Source organism: Achroia grisella, unplaced genomic scaffold, assembly GCF_030625045.1.
Source record: "Achroia grisella isolate CSIRO2021 unplaced genomic scaffold, CSIRO_AGI_Agris_v1 utg1573, whole genome shotgun sequence".
Classification (NCBI taxonomy): Eukaryota; Metazoa; Arthropoda; class Insecta; order Lepidoptera; family Pyralidae; genus Achroia; species Achroia grisella.
The window spans coordinates 1903113-1929061 of record NW_026712655.1 but is presented as its reverse complement, the minus strand read 5'-3'; the positions used below and the strand labels follow the sequence as shown (position 1 = coordinate 1929061).

Sequence of the window (25949 nt, the reverse complement as noted above, 5' to 3'; positions counted from 1 at the left end):
GGTTATAGACAAATAATGGCTTCATTCTTCCATAACCTTAATTTTCATTATAAATTACAAGTTATGTAATACCAAAGCAGTACGTGAAACTAGTACATAAATTGATAGTAAAGACTAAATTAGAGTGCTGTACATGAAACTGTTAAATAAATTAATTTCGGGAAAAGAATTTAACGCCATTAGTTCATAATGTAAATTACAGTACATACCTAAATTGAGGATGTGAATGACGTCATCAAATTTCCTCTCCACTCTACAAAATGATGTTATACGTATGCGCGGATATAATCAGTATAATAATTTATCATACATCCACCATACATATATATTACTGTCCTTTCGCGGAATAAAAGAACTTTTACTATTATAACGGGATATTGTTTGTAAATCCATCCATTCATTTTCAAAATGCTTAATTCTATTTGTAAGGAATGTCTCCTTACAAATAGAATTAAACATTTCGAAAATGGAATATCGACTATAAAGCGGCGATATTGTTTTGTCTCTTTTAAAAAATATTTTTCGTTCATTCCATGGCGGCACCAATAAAGATGTCAAATGTACTATAGAATTTAATAAATTTGTGATTATTATTACCGATTTGCAATATTCTTCTACTAATATGAAACCATACTGAAAAAGCTGCTTATGATAGGCTGCTTATCTAAATATATATAATTCAAAGGTGACTGACGTAGTGATCTATCAACGCACAGCCCAAACCACTGGACGGATCGGGCTGAAATTTGGCATGCAAGTAGGTGTTATATATACTATAACGTAGGCATCTGCTAAGAAAGGATTTTGATAAATTCCACCCCCAAGGGGGTAAAAGTTTGTATAAAACTTTCTCAGTTTTAAACCGATCGGGCTGAGTTTGCATACATAAAGCTACTATGACGTAGGCATCCTCTAAGAAAGGAAACAAAAGTAAAGCTGCAAAAACCTAATTAATAATAATACTGCTTTTGCGAGCGAAGCCGCGGGCAAAAGCTAGTTATAGGATATAATGCTTGTGATATATTTTTAGGTATGTATATATATATGTTAATAAATTGATGAATGTTTTATTCCTAGTCTTCTCTTATGATAAAAGGGATCTCTAGGTATAAAAAGTATTGGTATTATACATTATACTATTGTCACGTCACTGTATGCATTAGTTAGTATTAAATTCATATGTAAAGAATATTGTATAACTGCAGCGCGTGCGGCGAGTTTATGTGTGCGTTTGTTTTTACGTTCTACTTCGTTAAGCATCTTTGTGGTTTGAGTTGAATATGTGACCTTCTAAACAATGCGAGCTGATATTGTGTTTGTATATTTTAAGCAATTATATATATATGTAAGGCAGCTTACCGCATAATTTATTTACTTACCGATTAAAACTAGTCGGAAAAAGCATTTTTAGCCAAATTTTTAATAATGGGTAAAAATACTTTTTCCAATAATATTACAAGTATGACTTTCAATAATATTTTCGAAAGCTCATTTATATATGATCCTAAATACCAGAAATACTATTTCACAACCATCCAAATATCAAATCACATGTAATAAAATATCTAAAAAATTCTTTGTCCCGTCCTACATCCTCATACAACATGTAGTAGATTTAGCATTTTGATAACCCACTTTTCAAATAACCAATAAAATGTTCATCTATTAATTTAAAATTAAACGAGGAACCCGTGATCATCAAAACGAGGCTAAAAATGTTTATTTGCAACAGAAATGAAACGTTTAAATAATAGATAAATATGTTTATTCCATTGTAAGAAATTCCTAACGATGACACATAATAATATCACAATTATACATTCCAATCATTGTTTTTATAAATTATTTTAAGTATATTACTAAGATCACGAGACATGTCCTTGTATGTCTAGCTGTATTATCGTAACGATAAAATTGATTAATAACATTATAAGATGTTGAGACACATTAGATAAGTCGGTGACAATTGTGACAAGTAAACAAAAACAATCTAATTAGTAAAGAAGTATAGTTAGTTTAAAATATAACTAATATTATATGAGAAACTGTCTATGCCTCCATTTGTTTCCATTTACAACTAAACACTTTTAAAGATTTTAATAACAATGAAGATAGAAATAAACTTGTTACTACTATTTAATAAAAAATAAAAGCAGTAGTTCTTGCTGAAGACAACCTTTTTGATATTTTTTTTTCATATATATTAATGGAATATGATATTAAAAAGATAGATATAAAATACGATAAAATATAAAAAAATCTATAAAAAGGTTGCCTTCAGCAACAACTACTATTTTCGTTTATTTTTTTCATACTTATATTTATTTTACTCCTTATTCAGAAAGCTTTACAAGAAGAAGGAGCAATAAACATAAATATTGCTCTTTTAAATAATAAAATTTGACGTAAAGAAATATTGTACCATCGGATAAAGACTATCTTTTATCTCAAAAAAGCATGGAACCTGGAATAAAAATGGACAGAAATAGAATGTCTTTATCTCAGAACTCTCTTTTTGATTGACGAATAAAAATTCATCTATTCGTCATTCTTTCATAATTTTATAAATGTATGCTTATACTAATGATGGTTTTTGTGATTTTATGTAAGTCATGCATGAAAAAGTAACAATAAAATATTACTGCATATTGTAGTTTCGAATTACCTAATTATTTATACTTGCAATTGTATTTTATGCACAATGCATAAAATAAAGCTATCGCGTGAATGAGTTCTGAATGCAAGGGATGTGAGTAAGTGACAAACAATCAACTTAAAATGGTAATAAAATATACATACAACTTTTGTTTTATTAAAAAGGATTCTTGATGTATCTACTCATTAAGGCGCTAAGATATGCACTGAGTACAAATTATTAGTAAAATTGTCAAAATGTTAGTAAAACCATATCAAAATTCGTTGCTTTGTTTAGAGAGAGCAGAGAAACACAGAAATGAAAATAGTATGAAATTTAGTTTTACACTAATCATATAGGTATATGATTCGACTACCTAACAAGTTTATCAAAGTATAGTCAAAATCAATAGAATATAGAGCTATTCTGATATCTAAACCGGTTTATCCGAGGTTGAGACTTGAAAATAGCGTTTCTTTTCATGCATGGAGAATACATTCTCTGAAAACCCTACAGGAACAAGATAACCGGATTAGCTTTAGTAACGTCACGTTAAACACTTAGTCAAATATGTATACTTTTAATGTATGACAGAAACTCCATTAGTCCTGTCAGTATTTATACAGTATATACACTGACGTCATATGAAACAAAAAAGCCGCGGATTGTATAATTTGCCCTTTATAGCTCTTTCAAGGACTTAACAATAGATTTTTTTCATTGTGTTGCAAAACCATGGTCAAATACATTATTGTGCCCTACTGTGCAATTACGAAATATTTCCCATCATCTATGCTATTTCCTCCATACTACAATGATGTCATATTAGCGGTTGATCTGTTTATTTAATCAACTATTAAATTCCCCTGTACAATGTTTTGTCTCCTCACGTTGTTTATCTACATTATTGGGTTCAATGTCATCATCTACAATATTAAATAGCTTGAAACATTAATTTGTTTCCCTTGTTGGATGTTATTATACGAGAAAGCCAATCATCAAAGTCTCAATTCTAGGCTATTCTAAAATCATATATTCATGTAGGACATTTTAATCGCTTGTAAACATTTTTTTTTTAATTCGATACACACAGCATGGCAACTTATTTAAACGATTTAGGTATTCACCACTTATTATAATATTTTCGAGTTTTCTTTCTATATTAAATTATTAGCTATTGTTTTGTTTTACGAGTGAACTCTTACAGTAGTCGTAATAAACGGAAGCATTACTATGTTGTACCATGAAGTAATTACTACATATATGTACAGTTATTGTAATAAAACTATTGTTATCCTTATTTAAGTCATTAGAGTCCATTACTAACCTAGATATGCAATATGAGTCCTGTTAAAGAATTTATTGTATTAGGATGGCGCATACTGGCGTCAATAGTTCCGTTAATTGAAGAACTACAATTACTTTTACACCTTTCATAGATTATTATTTCGCATATTATTATTTTACAGATTACTATTCCATAGATAATATACTAATGTATTTACTACACAACAACTTCATATAGCTTCTGAATGACCGAGTAAGTAACATTTTTCGGTTCATACATTATTCAATTATGTTATCCAAGTTGATTACGTAATTATTCTATTATCATACTTGCGATGGAGGTGATGAAAATACAAAAATAAACATATCGTTACATATACCATATATTATTATTATTTATTTGAAAAACTAGTTATATCTTGCCCCTTCATGGATGCTAGATGTCCGATTGTAGTGCTAATCCTACCATGGTAGTATTTATAAATAGTTGTCTGCGTTGGTCTTACTTACATTAGATACCAAGCAGTTTGCTTTGAAAGTTTCGGTTGAAGGGAGAGATGACACAGTGATATTATATGATAAAAAGCGTAACAAATTATCCTACGGAATGGTACGAAACGCATAAGACGGTTGCCACTCACCATCAAGTGGGTCGTCAACTTATCTAGAATGCATGATCGGTATACTAGGCATCTCATGATAATGTGATATACGTGGTGTTTTTGTGATCAAGTGAGCCATCAGTGTATTTTCTATTCTAAAAATAATAAAAATTATCTCACCGGTCAATTCGTAAATTAGATTTTTATTAGTTTGGTACTAGATATATATGTATGCTAATGTATGTTGGAATTAGTATAAGGTCGTGGAATAACTTAAATATATTTTAATTGCATGATTCTTTTATACTGTAACAAAGTACTTAATCATTAATTTATTATCGGAAATACAAGGCTAAACTGTAGATTAGTATTCTTAGGAAGAACACAAGGAAATAAAGTGATAACTATTAATGTACGTAGGTACGTGTACAAATTGTAATATACAAACATTAGACATATTGTTATTAGATGACCTCAATGATCTAGAGGTTAAGCACGATGTCACCCCCGTATTGAAGCCCTAATCTAAGGAAATTAATTAATAGAACTATTTAATAATCGATTTTTTTATATATCAAATAGTCAGTTTTAAGATACTAATAAGTATTAACTTAATGGATTTATAGTATTATGTTTAATTTCACTACCAATAGCAAGAGACTACAAATATTCAGTGCGGAAACCTGATCATTGCCACTGGAAACGTTTGGATGAAACATTACAAATTTAATAGTTTTTTAATCCGACATTTTTGTAATCTTGCGGTTTACACAGCATTTCACTTCGTCGAGGGTTCGAGTCCTCGAGCAAACAAATTGGACTGACTAGTCCACCCTTGATGTGTTGGATATATGAGAATGATTTCTCGTATCGATATGGGTGTTTTTGTTATGTATATTTTTTAATGGATGATAATGTAATTATGCATCCGCCTACGCTAATGTTTTACGCTAGAGAGGCAGAGCAGAGTAAATATAAAATTACAAACAAAATAGCAATAAAGCGCTCTGTTGTTCATCAGAACTTTGTTCAATAGAAGAATGATTAATTACTATTTTATTAATTTATTTATGTACTCTAGGATTTTTAATATTAAAAACAATATATTTTAGTAATTGAAGTGTATATTTATTATATTATTATACATAAAGCATACACTATTATTATATGTCTTCCGTCATACATTTAGTTATGTATACATTTTTTAGTTTAGTAGGTAATACTTATTATCTAGATATCTATAGCTAATAGGTATTTAAATACTTAATTATTTCACACCTTCTCGCGTGGGTAGATTAGTATATCAAATATCAATATGAAATAGATTAATTAATTGAAATTAACTAATATAATTATAAATTAAATATACACCATCATATGGGTATAAAATATATAATTAATAAACCTAAGAACTACTAATAGTACTTACTTCAAGAATCGCATGTATTTTTCCACTTAATGTATGTATATTTATTATACGGATTATGACGAGTTTATACTAGGACTTATGGCCGGTTTCGCGTCTAGTTTTTTTTAATTTTATTACGGTTATAAATTAAAGACGTGAATTAGTAACCTTGACAAGAGTTCTTATAAACTTTTTTATACCACATATTACTATATATACAGAGAACATATAATTACAGAGTACCTAATGAAGTACAAAAGGCATCTGAAATCTCTTCCACGAAATGGAAGTCTGAGACTTAAAATTACCTTAAAGATAAAGACTGTATATATTTCCGATAGATAAAAAATGGAGGAAAAGTACATACGAGTAGGATACGAACTAGGAAATTTATGATGGTAAACGGTCAACGAATACTAATAGATAGAAATAGAGTATTCATAGAAAGTCGTGGCCATTTTGGGTTTATTTTTATAATTTTCTAATACTTTTTACTTTTCAACACAATTAACATTGCTTAATAAATAAATATAATTAAACATATATATTATTTTCGTAGGTGCTAGTAAAACAAAAGTTAATATAGCTATTAGAAAAAACTTTAGAGGTACATTTAATATTTTTGTACAACATGTATTATCCATAACATAATTATGATAATTAATAAAAATGCTACTCAATGGGCAATAGTTTAATGCTTTAATGACCACAGGAACATATGTGTCCCCAATCAAAACGAAAAATATATTTATGTATATATTTGATTTCGTATGATAATAAATATATATATATATATATATATATGTATATATGTGTTTTACGCATTGCGATATAAATATTTTTAACTAGTTTCAAAAGTAGACATAATTTAATTTTGATATGAACATTCTAATTAATACTATATTAAACTGGAGAACTATAAAAAATCTATTACCTATAAAAAGGAACATAACTATGTACTACATATAACTGTTCCATAGATTTTATTTACAGATCAATATAATAATTGGATCATCCTATAATTTAATCACAGAAACTGCAGTAATTTTGAATTTATGTAATAATTATTGTACAAATTCATAATACAACTTATATACTGGAGAATATGGTTTCCCACATTCTAGAATAAATATAATGTCATACATTATTATTAAATGGCACTTCATAATTTACCCTGTTAAATTTCTACCATAACCGGTTTAATTTTTTAATTAATTTTAATGGTAATAAGTTACAAATAATACAAAAGCGATACTACATCAACAATAATTGTTAAAGAATTACTACTTAATAAAATAAAACTATTCAATAACTAATAGTTTTATTTATAATAGAACTTAATATTACTATACATATACCTAAATATATATATCTGAAAATATATCTGGTCTATACAATATATAAATAAATATTTTCTGTAAAATAATAATGAGATATTTTTAAATAGCTATAGCGTTATATATATAGAATTGTGTTTATTAAAACCACTTAAAATATAGTATGTATTTGTACTTTATCATCAACTGTGCATCTCTGTAGGTACTGAAACGGCATGAGTAATATAAATTACATTATAGAAGATAACAATATACCTTCACGACTGCTATCCTAGTTAGGTTAGTCAGAAGTATTGTAAACTGCCATCGTCGTGGAGAATGCATCACTTAACATGCTCAATTTTTGGTTAGTTTATTTGAATTCAATAAACATGGCACAGTGATACTGTAGTCTTTCAGATTAGTTTAGAATGTTTTATCGGTATATCCATTATCGAGGAAATAAATTAACACACAGTTAGTTATATTTTGGTGCCGGGCAGATACGAATTCAGGATATTCGAGGTCCAAGTCATAGTAGACACCAGACCACGACTGACACAATTAATTAATATAAATATTACAGTAAAGGGAGGGAATTGCTAGTACTTGTGACTAAAGTAGCCATTACTGTAATGTAACCCTAACAGGTTGACCGCAGCCACCCCTGGAAAACGCCGTTGTGAAGTCCTTATAAATTTGGCACGATGGGTTAACTTTCCTGACTTTATGTCCATCCGATTGTCTTTCATTGATATATTATTATGTGTGGTATCGTTTGCGTCGGTAATTTAACTATTAATATATCACTTATAATACAAATAATATTATATACTTATGTAAATAATGTTCTTAAATAAAATGAACAATAAATTAAAAGCTATTAGTATGTTTTTGTAACTTAAATTATAATATTTTAAATCTATATCACAATTCTACTGGCTATGTTGGTTCGGCTGTTGCGGCTAAAAAAATAATTAAATTGTGTGTGAACCTACATTTGTACTATGGAAGTAATATTTAGTAAGATATTTTTATCTGTGAAAATACTCTGTTGATTAAAAATTCGAGTATGCTGAAATGCTGAAAATAGAATTCTACAATAGTCAATTCCAGTTTTGACGAAAAAATATATTTTTGTAGCAAAAAGTATTAAATTTCTTACATTATTTCAATTAATACACTTATTATTACAACCTAAGCTACTACTATAAATTATCTTCTATAAGCAATAGCTCAATATATAAGATAGTAAATCATCCGTAACATACTAGATACAATTACATGAATTTTCTCTCAATGGCTCATTACTTTAGAAAATTGAATAAATAACAAGTAATAATGAAGCGATTTCAGTTAGTAACTTGGACAAGTTTTGTTAACTGATGTATAATTACAATCTTCAAAGGCGATTTATCTTTATAGATAGCAATTAATTTAGATATGTACAATTTTGTATATACCTTAATTACGAATTAGGAATTTTAATATAGCTGCATGAAAGTTCATACTCCACTAACTAAAAGTTAATAGTTATAGTAGATATTTGCCTATAATGCAGAATTTTCCTTTTCACTCTTTTTGTTCTTTTTACTCTTTTTACTTTTTTCTTTATCCACATCTGCCTGTTTCAGTGGTCCATGTTTCCATTCTGACGGGTACCCGTACTGTCTCACATCATCCCACCATTGCTGCTTACCATCGGCCCAGAAGATGTAGACTACATTAGTGCCGACCAAAACGGCGAAGCATACCCAGAACGCCACCCGCCATTGCGATAGCGTGGACTGAAAAAATAATACATACATACATATTAAAATTCTAACAAAATCTTTTGAAATCTTTTGAAACTGTGATTTTATTTCAGAACTTGCTGATTATAAAAAAAATAAGCTAGATAATTAACACAGAGCCATTTTGTCAGAAAAGCAGAACTTGTGTCAGTAATAGACAACTGATATAAATACTTAGATACTTTTTTTTACAAACAATCATATGATTGTTTGTAAATACGTAAATACAAATATTTGCATATTGCAAGGAATCGAACCCGCGATCATTAGAAGTAAAGCGACATAATCGCTAGACGACCCAGGCCGTCGATTATGAGATTAAAAAATCATGGTTAGGTGGATTTTTATGAAAAGAAACTTTAGTAAATTAAGTGTTCTCATAGAAAACATTTAATTGTCTAATTAATGAAACTATTGCAGTAAAGAAATTATTTTTTTTCTAATGTTATGTAATTTTAGAAATCGAATACTATAGTTTATATGCACTATATAGATATATACTACTCTGTGTGTTACAGTATGTACTATATAGTATCTATAAAAGCACCTATTTTGTGTTACAAAAACAAAAATACAAAAAACTTTATATTGGTAATCATTTCAATTTTTTTCTTATGAGAAATTCATATAAAATATTATTAAAAGTATTAATTGGTAAATTTCCTAAGTTAAGTTAAGAGAGTCGTGAAGTGTTCTCACGATACTCCTTCAACTACTCTGTATATGAAAAGTTACAATTAAGCGTCATTGAACTAAACCAGGATCAAATCTCAAAAGACATTAACTTTAGACGAAGCCCGCAAAGTTTGCGACGGCTTTGTGTGGTACTTGACAATGAGTTCAAAAGCGTTTATCAATTCAAGTCTATTATTATCTATACTAAACTTTGATGATATTATTCTATAAAACTTCGTACTTCAAGAAATTTGCCTTGCAAATTATGAAAAAGTAAAAAAAAACTCCGAAAAAGGGAATCGTTACGAGCTCATTAGGGCAGCTATTTTCAAACGAAGAATCGAGGAACTTTTATTCTTTAACCTCGAATATTATTCGGTTTACCGTAAATTTTTGAAGACAAATTGGTATACGACTCATTATTAGATTTGGCGATATTAGTCAGCTTATTTAGGATAAACCTTTGAAACATATTTGATAAATTTGTTTAATTTTTAATAAGTATGCCAATAGGATGAAGTGCATAAATATAAAAACTTTTAAATTGCATCACCCTTAATAGAGAATGTTTAACAAATGCCAAGACATACGCTGTACTGCCGTAATATATACTGATGTATAATAGATATACATTTACTGTACACATACATATGCACATGCAGGTTATGTAGGTCTATTATAGACACAATTCGAGGTTACCTAATATCGAGATTTGTTACGAACACAGTTTGAGGCAAAAACAAATAAAAATCATTCACTACCATTAGCTAAAACTATTTACTCGCATCTACAAAATTCTAATTCAGAATCAATCGAAGTATTTGATTTTCGTTCATCGAATTTTCGTGTTGGTTCGCAATTACCTAAGGCTATTTGACAAGACACAGCTAAATTGATTCCTCTTCTGTTGTTTATTGTTTCATTAAGATAAGATTTTTCCGACGCCTTGTGAACGAAAGTAGAGAACACTTCCAGCAAGTGTAATATTAGAATTGCTAATGGAATTCTATACTATTGAGATCAATTCGCCCTTTTATATACACTCTTATAATGTAGAAACCGCACCAACAACAACTGACAACTTGCTATTATTGTAATGACACAATATAGTACACGCATTCAATTCATCATGGTAAAAATAGGTGAAACAGAGAATATATTGCAGGAGACAATCACAACAAATATTATATTATATCTATTGACTAAAACGCACATTAATTGTAAATACTTACGTCAGGCGTTAAAAGGCCTATTAGGTAAGGAGTGATAATTCCAGATATAGTAGATGTTCCATTTATCATAGCAGTAAGTGATCCGGCATAATTTGGAGCAAGATCTAAAGCATTCACCTAGAAAAAAATATGTATTTAAATGAAACATGATGATGATAATTTTACAATATTTTTTTAAATTATAATTATATGCATTCTAAATACTACATATATAGTGGAGTATATAACAGGAATATTTAACAAACGCCTCTTAATAAATTTTCATCAGATAACGAATACTTATATATTATGTAAACTACTACAGACTCGTATAACAAATATATTAAAAATATAGATCGGGTATACTTTCTCTACATTATCGTTTATTTATATAAAACATGATAGATTTAATATTATTACGTATAAAGAAATCTAGCCTTTAGACAGTCTATAGAATTTTTATGGTCATCAGAAATGTATGTACATGATTGTAAACGTTACATTTATACTACTTTTCTTTTAATGATATTAATAAAATCTCATACCTTCATGCCGCTATAGAAACCTCCCATAAGCGCCATTGATGCAATAAAATAGGCGACGGCAGCAAACCGATCACAGCCGGCGTAAGAAGCCAATATGATACAAATTGCGGGACCAGTAGCAGCTGCAACAAATAATACGATATTAAAAACCAATACCAACAATTTGTTACATGAACTAACAGATTGCTATACAAAAACCATGCTCTTTCAGCATAAAATAGAATAGATAAAAACTAGATAAAGAATACTCTAAGGACATGTATTACATTATAATGATTTTTTATGGTTTTGTAAATAAAATAACAAATAAGCTTTAATATTGATTAACTAATAATGATTAGTTATATTTACACAAACTTTTTGACGTTTTCAATATTGTGTATTTTGTAACTAATGTTGTCGGACGCATAACTTATCAGGTTTTTTACAGCTTTACTCAACGAAAAAGATGCAGAGCGCGCTCATAAACAGCGCAAGAAATTATGGAGTGGCTAATGATCATCTTCTACCTGACAGATACGATTTCAATCTGAGAGTACCACTAGAGGTTCGTAATTTTAATCCTCAATTCAATGGCACAGGGAATCAATCGAAGTATTCATTTAAAGTAATTAAAAGATAAGATATGTTTTAGCCCCCTGACACAAAAAGAAGGATGTTATTAGTGTTAGATATATCAACTCTATGTACTAGTAAAAGTATGTATTATAATAAAATAACAACTATATAACATTAATTTAACTATGTCTCTAACACAATTCACTTTAGCAATTAAAATACAACCAGCACATCCTGTGCTCAAAGATCGAATGCCGCGGCCTTTTTTTTTTTTTTTTTCGGACTACTCTAATGCTGTTGGCCGTAGCTGGCCTTTACAGCTTCACCGGACGTTATGGGGCGAGTGCAGATGGCACTCCAAACCCGCGGAAGGACTTATGGAGCGGCTGAAGGCCAACTCCTGCCTGACGGATACGACTTTAGTCTGAGGGCACCACTAGGGGTTCGAACCTCGGCTCAGGCCGTCGTAATTTCGATCCCCGTTTGAATTGGACGGGGGATCGATCGGAGGGACGCCCGGGGGCGCTGGTGTGGAGCGCCCGGTCGTCGTCTTCGCCGGCGAGGACGGTGTCGTGTGTGTGTGTAAAAGTGTGGTCGGGGTGGAACGGGTGGGCCCGTGGGGAGGTTACCTGCCGTTATGGGGTCGTCGGGGTCAATGAGAACGTGCCTCGGGCGACGTTGTCGCGTATGTCGGATATTACTCCTCGGTGCGTAGTCGACCGCACTGACTATAAGCGGGTTAGGGTGGGATTGGGCAGAGTCGAAGTAGCGTCGAGACGCTTCCTTCATAAACTGCTTGATGGAGGGCAAATTAAGATCGCGGTGGAGGTCTACGCTGCGAACGAACCACGGCGCACCGGTGGCTCGACGCAGAAACCTATTCTGTATGATTTGTAGTCGGTTGATTAAACAGTAGGGTATGTGGGCGAATACGGGACTAGCGTAAGTCATGATGGGACGGATGCAAGCCTTGTATAATGTCAGCTTGTTGCGAAGCGACATTTTACTGTGCTTGTTAATAAAAGGATAGAGTCGCCCTAGTATAAAGGCGGCTCGGTCGCGGACACGCTTGATGTGAGGACGAAACGTTAGTTTCCTATCTAGGGTGACGCCGAGATATTTCGTTTTCGAAACCCACGGGATGTTTTGGCCGAATAGTTCGATCGGGTGATTCATAGAGTCGAATTCCCTGCTAAAGTACACTGCTGCACTTTTTTCGGGATTGACTTCTATGCGCCACCGACGGAACCATTCGCCCAGTATGGTTACGGCTTTCTGAAGCCGTCTGGCTATTGTCGCACGGGACTTGGCGGATGTAAAGAGAGCCGTGTCATCGGCAAACAGCGATATTTCGACTTTTAAGTCGGAGAATTTAGGGATGTCGTTGGTGTACAACGAGTAGAGCATCGGAGAGAGGACGGCGCCCTGAAGGACGCCGGCTCGTATGGGGCGCGGGTCGGATAACGCTCCGTTTATACGGTAGCGATAAGAGCGATTCGACAGGAAATCTTGTACAATGAGTACTAGCCTGTCGGGGACACCTAACTGATGAAGCTTGTAAATCAAGCCGTTGTGCCAGACATTATCGAAAGCCTTAGCCACATCGAAAAATAGAACGCCTGTACCTTCTTTGGGGGACTTGGTGGCGAAGTACAGGGTGTTTTTGTGAATGTGCTCCGTGATGCGGTGCACTTGATGGACGCACGAGTGTTTGGCTCGAAGCCAAACTGCTCATTGATGAGCAGGCCTTTGGAGTATATAAACTCCTTTAGGCGGGCGAGGAGGAGTCGCTCGTACAGCTTGCCTATAGCCTTGAGGAGGCTGATAGGACGATAACTGGACGGGTCGGATTTATTTTTACCGGGCTTGGGGATACCAATGACCACGGCTTCTTTCCAGCTGTCTGGAAATATAGCGTTGGACAGCGCCGCGTTAAAAATAGCGACGAGTAATACTAAAAGTTGGGATGGTAGACTTTTGACTAACCTATTGGATATGCCGTCTGAGCCGGGTGATTTTTTGATAGGTAGTTGTTTAACTAGCGTTTTGACCTCATCAAGCGTGACTGGTGAGAGAGATTCGGTGGGCGGGGTGGACGCGATGCGTTCGACTTCGGTGTCTATCTTCTCGAGATGACCTGCCTCGACTGGGAGCGTGCTGGGGGAGCATTGGGCTTCTAAGTTGGACGCTAGACACTCAGCCTTATCTTCGTCGAAGAAGGCTATAGTGTTGTCGGGTCGGACTAGTGCCGCGGCCTACAAAAACCCTCCCTTTTATACAGAGAAGATATGAGTGGGGGTTATATGCAACTAGTTTAACGATACCGAGTAATAATGAAACTACCTTCTTTTAATATAAAATATCAGATTTTTCGACAATATCGATGTGAACCCTAACAATAGTCTGATTTGTCTGTTTATCTATGTATCTATCTAATATCTCTTAATCGAATGGACCCTTTACGATGTGATATATTAAAAGCAACCGCAATAGTAACTAATACTACATAATCATTACGTATGTTTCTATAATAATAGAAGAAATGTGTTTCGCTCTTCAAACAGCTTGCTTTGTAAGCATTGTTTTAGTTAAAAAATACCATATAGCAGTAGAGTCAGTGGACTTTGAAGGCGTAACTCCCTAATCCCTCACAATGGGAACACATTGGAATCACACTTTACATAAATATCACACGATGAAGTCCTCTTCGATCGATCCCCCGTCCAGTTCAAACAAGGATCGAAATTACGACGGCCTGAGCCGAGGTTCGGACCCCTAGCGGTGCCCTCAGACTAAAGCCATATCCATCAGACGGGAGGTCTCTATAAGTCCTTTCGCGGGTTTGGAGTGCCATCTGCACTCAACGCCATATCGTCCGCTGAAACTGTAAAGGCCAGCTGCGACTAACAGCATTACAGTAGTCCGAAAAAAAACGATGAGGTGATATCTTTGTTGCTATTGATGTATATAGGCTCTGTTCTACGTGTATAGGCGATTGTTGCTTTTCAGCATCTGGTGCAGCAACAGCTTATTTACTATTTCAATTAGGTAAAAAAACGTCGAATTAATAAAAAGTATAGAAATATCATACCTATTGTTGTGTGAATTATTCTTCCAACCCTGATCGAATGCCAGCCTCTTGTTACACAAATGTCACAGACCCAGCCAAAGATAAAGGAACTGATCCACATAGCCAGATAGGGTATAGCAGTAAGGGTTCCAGTGGTCGCAATATTGAATTTGAGGACGTCCGTCATATATTTAGGTAGATCTGTCACCATTGTATAGTATCCCCAATCGTGGCCCACCTGAAAAGTTAATTAAGAAGTGTGATATACTCTTATGATACTGTGCAAGACTTCATTTATAGTTCCTGTTAAATTTTACCTTGATATTTATTTAAATTATTGCTCTTTTCATAAATTTGTATCCTATTCGCACAAAACGACGGACCTTTATAAAATTACACGTGAACACACAATGATCAATAAAAGCAGACCGACAGAGCAAGTCGCAGATTGATATAAAGACGGGGAAAAATATAACAGGACATAAATAGAAAATAAAACCGTATACTAAAATGTCCTAAGTTCCTCTTATGGATGATAACCTTGCCATACAGATGCGGTAATATATAAATGAGTAGTTATAGTACGTAAAAGATTTTACCTTATTTTGAAGCAATACAATGTTCATACCTTAATCAGTAAAATATACTTACAGCTGCAAACAATAGAGCCCAAACTGGAACAGATCGCACGATAGCCTTCCAAGGTACAGGATCCCTAACACTTTTTGTATCAGCACTGGTTACTGTTTCATTCAAATAATTCAACTCTTCCTCTGAAATATACGGATGGGTGTTTGGTGTACTATAGCATAAGATGCTCTGAAAAAAATATATAATAGAAATCAAGTTATGTAGGTAGTAAGAAATTTCATCAATTTCATTATCAGCGCACCTTAAGATTGTATTATAAAAAGAGCTGATTGATTTACCAATAAATGAACAGCAAGCACGTAATTCACTTATATGAAGCTTCCTATATTTTGTATCAAATTCTGCATATTACTGTTCGTTACCAATTTCGCTGAAAGACTATATTTTTATTGTAAATGATAGATAGAAATAGATGGCTGACAAGCCACCTGAATTATGAAAAGTTCCATAGATATCTCGTCATCATGTGATTCTAGTTGTTAAAGTAATTGTTGCCATTCAGGAGCACTAACACATCACACTATCGTACCCTGTCATATCTTGATCACCATTCAATCTCAACGCAGATTATAAAGCACCAAGTTTAACAACGACAACAAACAGACTTCTTCGATTATAGTCTGCCTCAGTAAACATTAAACTGAATTTTGTTCCTAGGTCACATTACGATGACGTTTTTATATATTTTAATACACGTGTTGTATAAAAATATACAAAAACAACGAATTAGCAGTTCATTTCCATTTATGTGAATTTACATATTTAAGTATCTACATACCCAAAACAAAAACCACACGATACCGAAGCAGCCGAAGAAATAAAATACATTAGCCCAATCACCATCGCCAGCCATAAGGAAGCCTGACATGAAGGAACCGAAGATATTTCCTATTTGCGCACCACCAAACACCAAAGCACCTTGTCTGGAACGTTCATGCGGGGGTACCCAACGAGCTAACACTATCATCAAAGCGGGCATTGTTGGACCCTGAAACAGATAGAAGAATATCAATAATTGCGTCAACTGGAACTAAACTTTTTTGTATGAAACTGTGATACAATTTTTTTAACATACGTGCAAGTAACTTTTGTCATTTGTCAAAACTTGCCTCACTCTTAATAGATTAAATTATAGATCGATTCTCTCTTTTATATATTTATAAATAGACTCTTATTAAACGTAATGTTAATAACGATAGTCATTTTGTAAGAACATTTTAAAGTGTAGAACAATCGGAACTCCCATTTGCTAACCTGAGTGATCCAGAAGATCTTTGCAAATGCTATTTTATTAGCATTCTGTTATGATGATAAACTTTCAAGAATTTCTAAAGGGAAAGTGTCATTAGGGTCGGCAAAACGTACGTGACCGCCCTTTTAATAGAGGTTCCTATCCTAAAGTAGTACTTTTGGGCCAACAAAATGAGTGGTGGTAAAGTTTTATATGGCCCTCTGAGGATGTACAGTTGACTTCATAAATATTTGGTGACAGAGTGGTCAATAAACTTGATATAAAAAATTTCACTTACATTTACAAATTATTACAAACTAGCAATTACAAGTTTGTACAAGTTGTACAGTATTATATGTTTATAGCAAAGCAGCATACTAGCAAATAGCTAGTATATATATATAAACATATAATACTAGTATACATATAATACACCGGCTTCGCACATTTCAAGTAATTTATATAAACCACACTATAACAAATTATACCTAAACTAAAATTGTCCTCAGTGATGGATGAAAATCGCAGGATATTCTAAAGTTTCTGAGATTATCGATAATATATATTATATTATTATTTGTATATGACACATAGACAAATACAGCAGGGGGACTTTTCTTTATAATATGTATACGTATACATATACCTATCAATCAATGTGCTTCATATCTGGAGCACATAACATTCATTTTTCAATGTAAATAATAGTCATTCGTTTAAGATTGTTATTCACAGTAGACAAATATTTATCTAAAATTTCTTACTTTTATTTTTGTATACGTATTTATTTACAACAAATCTGGGTCATCACACTCATCTTTTAGTGGCTATTGAGATAAGGGCAAGGCTACAACAACTTGTGAAGTAAGAAATTTATCATTGACATCCTTAAACAGATACCTATACACCATTGTTGGTACCTATAATAATAAATTATTGAGAGCTACTTTGAGGGAAGATCTTCCTTTTTAACCCTGTCGTAAAATAGGATGTAACATTTTTTTTATTTTGCAATTATTTAGTATGTTACAGTAGAGAAAAGATTGCTTGCTTTCGATTTTATGTACATCAATACCTCTTGTCTGTATAATTCCTATAAATGGGTGAAATAAAGACTTTATAAATAAATAGATAAGTAGATATTATCAGGAATAATAAATTCAATTTATTTTTTAACTGCACAATATATAGTTTACTTCAAGTATATATATCATCAAATATAATATTAGGTACACCAAGAATGTGTTTACAAAAATAATACTACAAACATTTGTTTCTGTTCTTTGTTGCTATAATATGTTGTGTAGGCGTTTATTTTTAGCAAGTCCATTATTGTACACAAAAAAAGTGTAGTGCTTACATTTCTTTCCAACAATATGGCGATGGCAAAGTAAATACAGTTGAATTTGACAGTCAATTATATCATTATATATTGTAAGGTTTTTTTAATACATTGTAACTATATCTGTCACCATTGTCTCAAGTGAATTCAATTCTATAAAACCCTCATTCATCTTACCTCTCCCATTCCCTGTAGTACTCGGAGTATAAACAGCCATGTAGCACCGCCAGCTTTTACCACAACTGGTGTGAGCAGTGTAAATATTGCCGTGCTCAATAGCCCGATGCCTAGTGTCCATTTACCTCCATATCTTTCGGCTAAGTATCCTCCAGGGACGTGGGTAATGGCGTATCCATAATAAAATCCACTGAGGATAAGCCCTTGAGTCGACTCAGACCAATCAAATATTGCGTACTGGAAGAGATTAATAAATAACATTAATTCCTGCGCTCTGACTGAAATGGCAATTTCGAAGACTTAATAGGTATACTGAATTTCTTAATTTGTTTCGTGGAATGTTTTGTATGTTACTAGTTGTTGCCCGCGACTTTATATACTTTTTGAGATAAAAGATATCTAATGTATATCTTTATCATATAATCTATCTTTACGTGAAAATTCAATTAGTACTGTTGTCGTGAAAATGTAACAGACAGACAAATTTGATGTTGTACAAATGTTTTCTCTTATCAAATTTGTTGCCGTTTCGAAACTTTTACTTATGATGCAGAAATAAATAAGTGTAAAAATTAAAATGTAAAAATCAATCCTCTTTTTGTTCAATGTCAATTAAAACTATTTAATATAATAATTATAATAAACAAGAGTCGATTGACTATATGAAAAATCGTATCACACATATGCAAAGTCAAAATCTTTACCTAAAGATACAATATTTAATACTTGAAAGAATAAATAGTTATTTAATTATATAATGGTCCAGAATATTGATTCAAATGAAAAAATATATCACAGTTCTATACATTTCAAAATTAGTACACCGATTTTCAATTAATATCCGAGTTTGACAGCTAAACGCCTCGAAAATCAAAGTTTAATTTGTATCCTATTTCCACCGAATGAACGCTATTAACTGAATTGGGTCCCAGCGGAAAATTTACTTACAGTTTCTGAGTTATGGCCAACAAATAATCTGCGCCTTCGTTGGTTACGGATATATTATTACTTTTCGAGCTTTTATTTGTTATTGATTTCCATTTCTAATTTAATGCTATCGAGTTATACCTATGTTTCATTTGCATTACTTTACTTATATAGAAATTTTATTTATTATAATTACCACGATTTTGATTCCAGCACAATAACAAAACAAAGATATTTTTACATATTCATAAATTGATATCTCAGTACATATAGATGAAACACAGAAGACTAGGTGTGCATATTTATGAGTGTATTTTTTATATAATACATTACGACTTAAGTATTTCTATAAAATAATATTATAGTATTTCTATAATTTAATACATCTATCAATTATACGGGTCTATTTACATTAGGACTAGTTAGTGCTATATGTTTTAGGAAAAAAATTGAAATGAATAAAATATATAGGTTTCGTAAAAGATATTGATTAATCTAAGTATATTACAATAAACCTAAACCTTTAAAAACCTTTTTTAATCTTATTCTACTATAAGTATACCAATAGGACAGGTTGTAGAACAGACACAAGCCAAAATTTATAAACATTTCAGAATTATCATTATAATTTTTTCTTTATACTTTACACTTTTAAAATACATATACAATTACAATTACAAATATATGTACAATTATGGGTACCATAATGTCCTAACATAAAATTTTCAAAAACATTTTTTGTATTTATTCAAATATATGTGTTCTTTTTGTAAATAAATGTTATTTCTACTAATCATTATCCTTTTTACATTCTTCTACTAATAATAATTAAAAGAAATAAAAATGTATGACTTACCGGCTTCTGACTGACGGTTCCGTTCGGCAGGATCTCACTATCATCAGGGCATGCGTTGGGGTCATAATGTGACTCGACATCTTTGGTATTGTTGACCATTTGCGTGACTGCCAGATTGAGACATACGCGCATAGTGTACGCGTTGCAAACGGCCAGTAGGCCCATAATACCCAGGACATACCGCTGAGGAATTAGGAACACTGAGCGGAGAAAATGTTTCTTTATAGTGGTAGTTATTGATTATTCAAAAAATATTTTACTACATAAAATATTGACATCTAACAGTCCCATTATATTATTATACTAGCTGAGTATGAGATGTCTTACACATGTATTTTTTTCTAAATCAAATGGATTAAAATAAACTCAATAAGTGAAGATTACTATAGTACATTAGTGGAAACTTCATCCAAATCGGTTAATCCGTTTCTGACACCAATTATTATTTTGGTGTCCACATATCTTCCATGTACAGACAGCAATCAATTACACTTTTATTATATATAAATATAAAGGAAACTTAGTAACTTAACATTAATACGGAAGTACCTACAAGATTACTTATTAAATGAACTATTATACTAAAAAAATCATAATAATCAAATAAATTACTGAAGATATATGTAATTCTTAATAAAATACAATTAGTTCACGGATATCGCTTGAATATATCGCAAATATAAATTACAGTTAAGTTAAAAAGGAGAGGTCCTTTTCGAAGTCGTTTAATAACAAAATTATGTAAGTTCACTGTTTTGGGCATAGAATATAAAATTGTCTATTTGAACATACATCAAGAAACCTTACTGTTTGGTGAGTCTACTTTTACAAATATGTCTTATGTCCAAGACTCCAAACGGATTTTATTCATCAGTTGTCGTCCCCATAGCAAATGAATTCGAAATGTCATGTAACTAAAACTGTTTCATACGAATATGATTATTATGTACATACTAAAAGACTATTAACTTCTTTTTACACAGGTTTCAAGGTTAAAATACTACTATACTGATTAGAATTACTTTTAGTAAAGATTGTGAGACAGAAAAAATGTCATAATTATCCGTACCGATGTTATTATTGATGTTAAATCTGTGACCGTCTGTTTATTAACTTTTCACACCTAAACGGGTCGAAATTTAATGTGAAAATAGTGTGTATGTTGGGAATGTAAAAATATCGTTTTTCTCTATACAAAAAATAGATAAAATTATAGGTCGTCAGCTAATAGCAATTCCAGTCAAGTCAAATAATAAAAATCACTCTAATAATGTTAGTCAGTACTTATACTATAATTTCTTCAGGTCCGTTGTCCATAAAAAAACTAAAATAAAATTACACGGTAATAATTTAGTGAATGACCACGTCCACTCAATAAATAGATTTACTCAAATATGCACAGAACATTGTTCTCGCGTCTGTGCAAATATATTAACTTATGAATATAAAAGAGTTAATATTTTCATTTTAAATATGAAACTTCACTGGTAGTGTTGGTTTAATTAAACCACTAGTGGCTAGAAAGCTTTCACAATTGAAATTTTATTAATTAACATCTGCTGTCAGTTGCATATGATGTAATGGATTTAACTCTATAAATTGCATTGGTCTAATAATAACTACAAACTGTACAATACTAGTTGTTACCTGCATCTCTACGCCATAGTTCATTATAGTCTTAGCTGTTGAATTGTGAAAAGGTTATATACAGACGGATAGATAGCCAAATAGGCAGACAACTTTGCTTCCATAGCTATGGAGGTATAATTTTCCTTATTTCACATCTTCTCAAATGATGCATGATAATCAAATATCGTACATATTGCGTATATATAGCAACGATAAAACAAGTAACTGAAGTTGCCCATACAAATTATTTATTTATTTTATAAACCTGGCATTTTGAATGACTATTTAATTCAAAATGTCAGGTTAAATAGAACTTTTCAACTAAAAATAACGAGGACGTAAAATTATTTCAATACGATTATTATAACTTACATTTTGATATTGCGTATCGCCATCTTGGTAACATTTCAGTGTCTTTATCCACGCAACCACCTCGACAAATATGAGTTTAATACCTGGAAACGAAGTAGTAATCTGTTACTTACAATCTACTGGTACTTATGACATAAAGATGAATTATAGGTATTGTTTACTCTCTTAGGTATAAGATAAATATTGAGAAGATAAAACATGCCTTCATTATCTTAGAATATACGTCAGATATAAATGAATTACAAAGAGTAAGCCATCATATAAAGTTTAAATTAGGTGGATAGTACTGCAGGTTATTAATGACTATAATTTTAATACACAGTAAGACATATATATAAATAGATACTCACGTACACACATTCATACACATTCGTAAATGCACATGCACTCCTGCATACCTTCAGATAATGATTCTCAGATTTTAACAGAGGGAGCAAGTAAATGAAGATATAAGAAAAAGACTAACATTATTTTTAATAAAATGTTTAATCACTTTTTTACAAATGTAATTAAAAATACGCAGCAGCAGTAAAGTGCCTTAGATCTCACTAGTTGACAATATAAGAATCCATTATAGATTTTAGCATTACATGTTTTTTTTAACTATTCTGCTGACGTTGGTCTTTTCAGACTTAGCTGACGGTAATGAAATTTAATGAAGTGCATCAGAAGGTACTAGTACATAACAAAACATCTACTACCGAATGACAGTAGATATCCGATCATAGACGTCTATAATTATTGCATAGTCAAAGAAAAAAATGCATTGTACTATCACATGCGTAAAATTATTATTAATCCACTGTATATCATTAGTACAATATTGTTTATATCTACCTTCCAAAATCGCATATCATACTCTTGATTAATGTACAACTATGCAAATATTGACTCGGTCATGAAAAGTATAACGACTGTAATAAAGCACTAGTTTAAATGGTTTATAGTCAATATAATTTTACTTCAATTTCACTTCTGGGGTAAGCTTACTACCTATATAGTTCATATCACTATGGCATTTAAACTGAACGCTCACTTAATTAAAATAGTAGCCATCATCTTTCCTACATGAACAGAGTCACCTAATTATAGTTTTTTTTATACAATATGTTGTTGGCAAACAGGCATATGGCCCATCTGATAGTAAATGGTTACCGTAGCCTATAGACGTGTGCGTTGCGGGCTTTTAAGATATCTTAATGAGTATATTAAAGATAAATTTTATTCTTGAAAAACCCCATGCTGTAGTATAGTAAGAAAACATCGGCAGGTTAAAGCAATAATATTAATCTACTGATTTATTTTCATTTCAAAGAACTACGGTTACGGTGCTAGATAAGATTATGTTTCAATATACTGTAAGACACTTAATATCTAGTCAAAAACGTACATGATTTGTAAAGAAAGTTGTCTGACAGAGAAATAAGAGAGATAAAATTGTCTTGATTCACGTTGTAGTAAACAGAATACTTGATATGTCCATATTTTACCTCGATATATATATTTGACTTAATTAAACCAGACAATGGGGAGAGCCCACCACAGTCATTTCAATCGTAAGTCTGGTTTATAAACACCCTGATTTTTTAAGTAATTGAAATGGTAAATATAAATTGACACGGTTGTTAAGATTTTGTAACATACAAATTACTAGTTTTGTCCCTATACATCGTATGTATATAAACGTATCCATTATAATCGAGGATATAACCTATCTGTGTAGCGAATTTCTTTTGAATCCATCTACTAGTTTCTATGTGAAAGAGTAACAAACATTCACCCATTTATGCTCACAGACCGTATAAGATTTAAGTAACATTCAAATAATATAAATACAACATAGTTCTTGGATTTTCACGAACTTCGTTATTATACCGGTTTTTCTTCAAAATCCGGTAAATCGTTACTACTTTAATTAATGTTAAAAATATCGATTTATTGCTAATTTTCCAAGAATTCCATACTACCTACTACAGTACTTTAGTAAGTAAAAAATCTTGAGAAGTCAACAAGTCGACACTGTCAACAGACACTATTGCATATTTATTTTGATACAGCCAGTCACGCTAGGACATGGTGTATTGGAAGTTCTTGACCTTCTTAAAGGTTATATTACAGAATTGCTAAGTCAATAAAGAATATCTTGAAATTGTGTGATGTGCTGTTCCTATACAAATACAGTTGCATACGGATACTTACCACCAGGCGTGCCCTTAGCTTGGTTGCTAATCCAATTACATAAAAATATTAAACCAAAATATTCAAAATTTTGGTACTGTTAATGTCTGCAGTTAATAATGTTTATAGCATCAGATATTTCACCAGCTATATTATCCTTCAGTTGCATACTCATACTCAAAAACAATTTTTTAAAATAAAAATAAGAAATATACTCAGTTCATACCAATTTCACGGTTCTGCGACTAGACAACCGAATGAAATGAAAATGCATCTCTCTTATATATGTATGTATTATACTACATATATATACTATACTAATCTTATGCAAAGAAATTATTTTTTTATATGTTCGTTTATTAGTAATAAAAGTAAAAAATATACATTTCAGATTTTGAAAAAGAGGCTGTATTTCATACAATACAATGGAATTTCTAATTTTACATTGAGATAGATAACAAATCACAATTTTCTATTAAGACTTATCGATGCCTCTAATACCAGTATTAATTCCATAAAGGCAATATACGAGGCCCGCATACTAAATCAAGGAAATGAATAGATAAATTTAGAAATGTTGGATCAAATCAAATCTGAGTGGACTTATTGTGCAAAAATGAGTACTTATATATACTACAACAGTAGCAATAGAAACTATTATTTATACGTTACAAAGTTATTATATTATCAAATACGCCGTGTGTATAGCATATATCATAGCTCGATACATTTATAAATATATGAATCTGCTAATGTATTTTTAACATGAATAATAAGGTAATTGTTGTATAGTTTAGAAATAACCTAGTGTGAACAATTTTTCTTATCTAGTACATTCATAGATTACTTTTTATAAATGTATCAATTGTCTGTCGACGGCCTCGGTGGTCTAGCGGTATAGCACACCACTTTACATCTGATGGTCGCAAGTTCGATTCTACGCACGAAACAAGCATTTATAGAAAATTTATAGAAAAAAAAAAGTATCTAAGTATTTATATCAGTTGTCTAGTACCACAACACATTGTTGTACTGTTTTGAAGTATAGTATAGCCAAATATCATAACTTTCAAATAATTTAACTCTATATCTTCCGTACGACTGTGTCGGTCCGACTGTTAATGACGTTTCTTGTTTTTTGCGTTGAATGAAAATACGAAAAATCTATTTTATACAATATAAATACATATTGTCCTGCCGTGAAATGATTTTTGATAATAAAGATCAACGTCCAAATACCAGTAACGTATTGCAGTTCAATGTATAGACGCATCTTACAATAGAGCGTACAAAGGCATCGTTATATTTGATTCAACTGTTTTCATGAGCAGACATCTATGCTTACACAGCTGTTTCTGTTTGAAGGACACGATTATTTAGCAACGAAAATCATTAAATCATTATCATAACGACATTTACTACAGTAGGATTCAATATCTTAAAGCGCAAATTGTATTAATATCAATTACAGACGTGTGCATATAAG

General features: G+C 31.6%; 1 protein-coding gene and 1 long non-coding RNA gene across 4 annotated transcripts in view; one reads left to right on the top strand and one right to left on the bottom strand.

Moving 5' to 3' along the window:
* Positions 1-7477: 7477 nt before the first annotated feature.
* The window catches only part of LOC131841106 (putative inorganic phosphate cotransporter), a 31389-nt gene continuing 12917 nt past the window's right edge, over positions 7478-25949 (bottom strand). Inside the window, exons 2-10 of the mRNA XM_059189353.1 lie at positions 22286-22368; positions 20285-20484; positions 18502-18738; positions 16530-16739; positions 15752-15919; positions 15122-15338; positions 11473-11594; positions 10949-11065; positions 7478-9035 (exon numbers count right to left, since the gene is read on the bottom strand). Of these exons, the coding sequence (XP_059045336.1) occupies positions 8799-9035; positions 10949-11065; positions 11473-11594; positions 15122-15338; positions 15752-15919; positions 16530-16739; positions 18502-18738; positions 20285-20484; positions 22286-22319 (1542 nt within the window). The 5' untranslated portion in view covers positions 22320-22368 and the 3' untranslated portion in view covers positions 7478-8798. The remainder of the gene's footprint in view (positions 9036-10948; positions 11066-11472; positions 11595-15121; positions 15339-15751; positions 15920-16529; positions 16740-18501; positions 18739-20284; positions 20485-22285; positions 22369-25949) is intronic.
* On the top strand, positions 15385-16589 carry LOC131841107 (uncharacterized). Of its 3 annotated transcripts, none has more exons than XR_009357438.1 (3): positions 15385-15657; positions 15754-15804; positions 16519-16589. It is a non-coding gene; the product is annotated as an uncharacterized LOC131841107 (long non-coding RNA). The 3 variants fall into 3 exon arrangements; XR_009357436.1 differs by lacking the exon at positions 16519-16589 and adding an exon at positions 16409-16489; XR_009357437.1 differs by lacking the exon at positions 16519-16589 and adding an exon at positions 16409-16489 and having other exon boundaries at positions 15385-15681.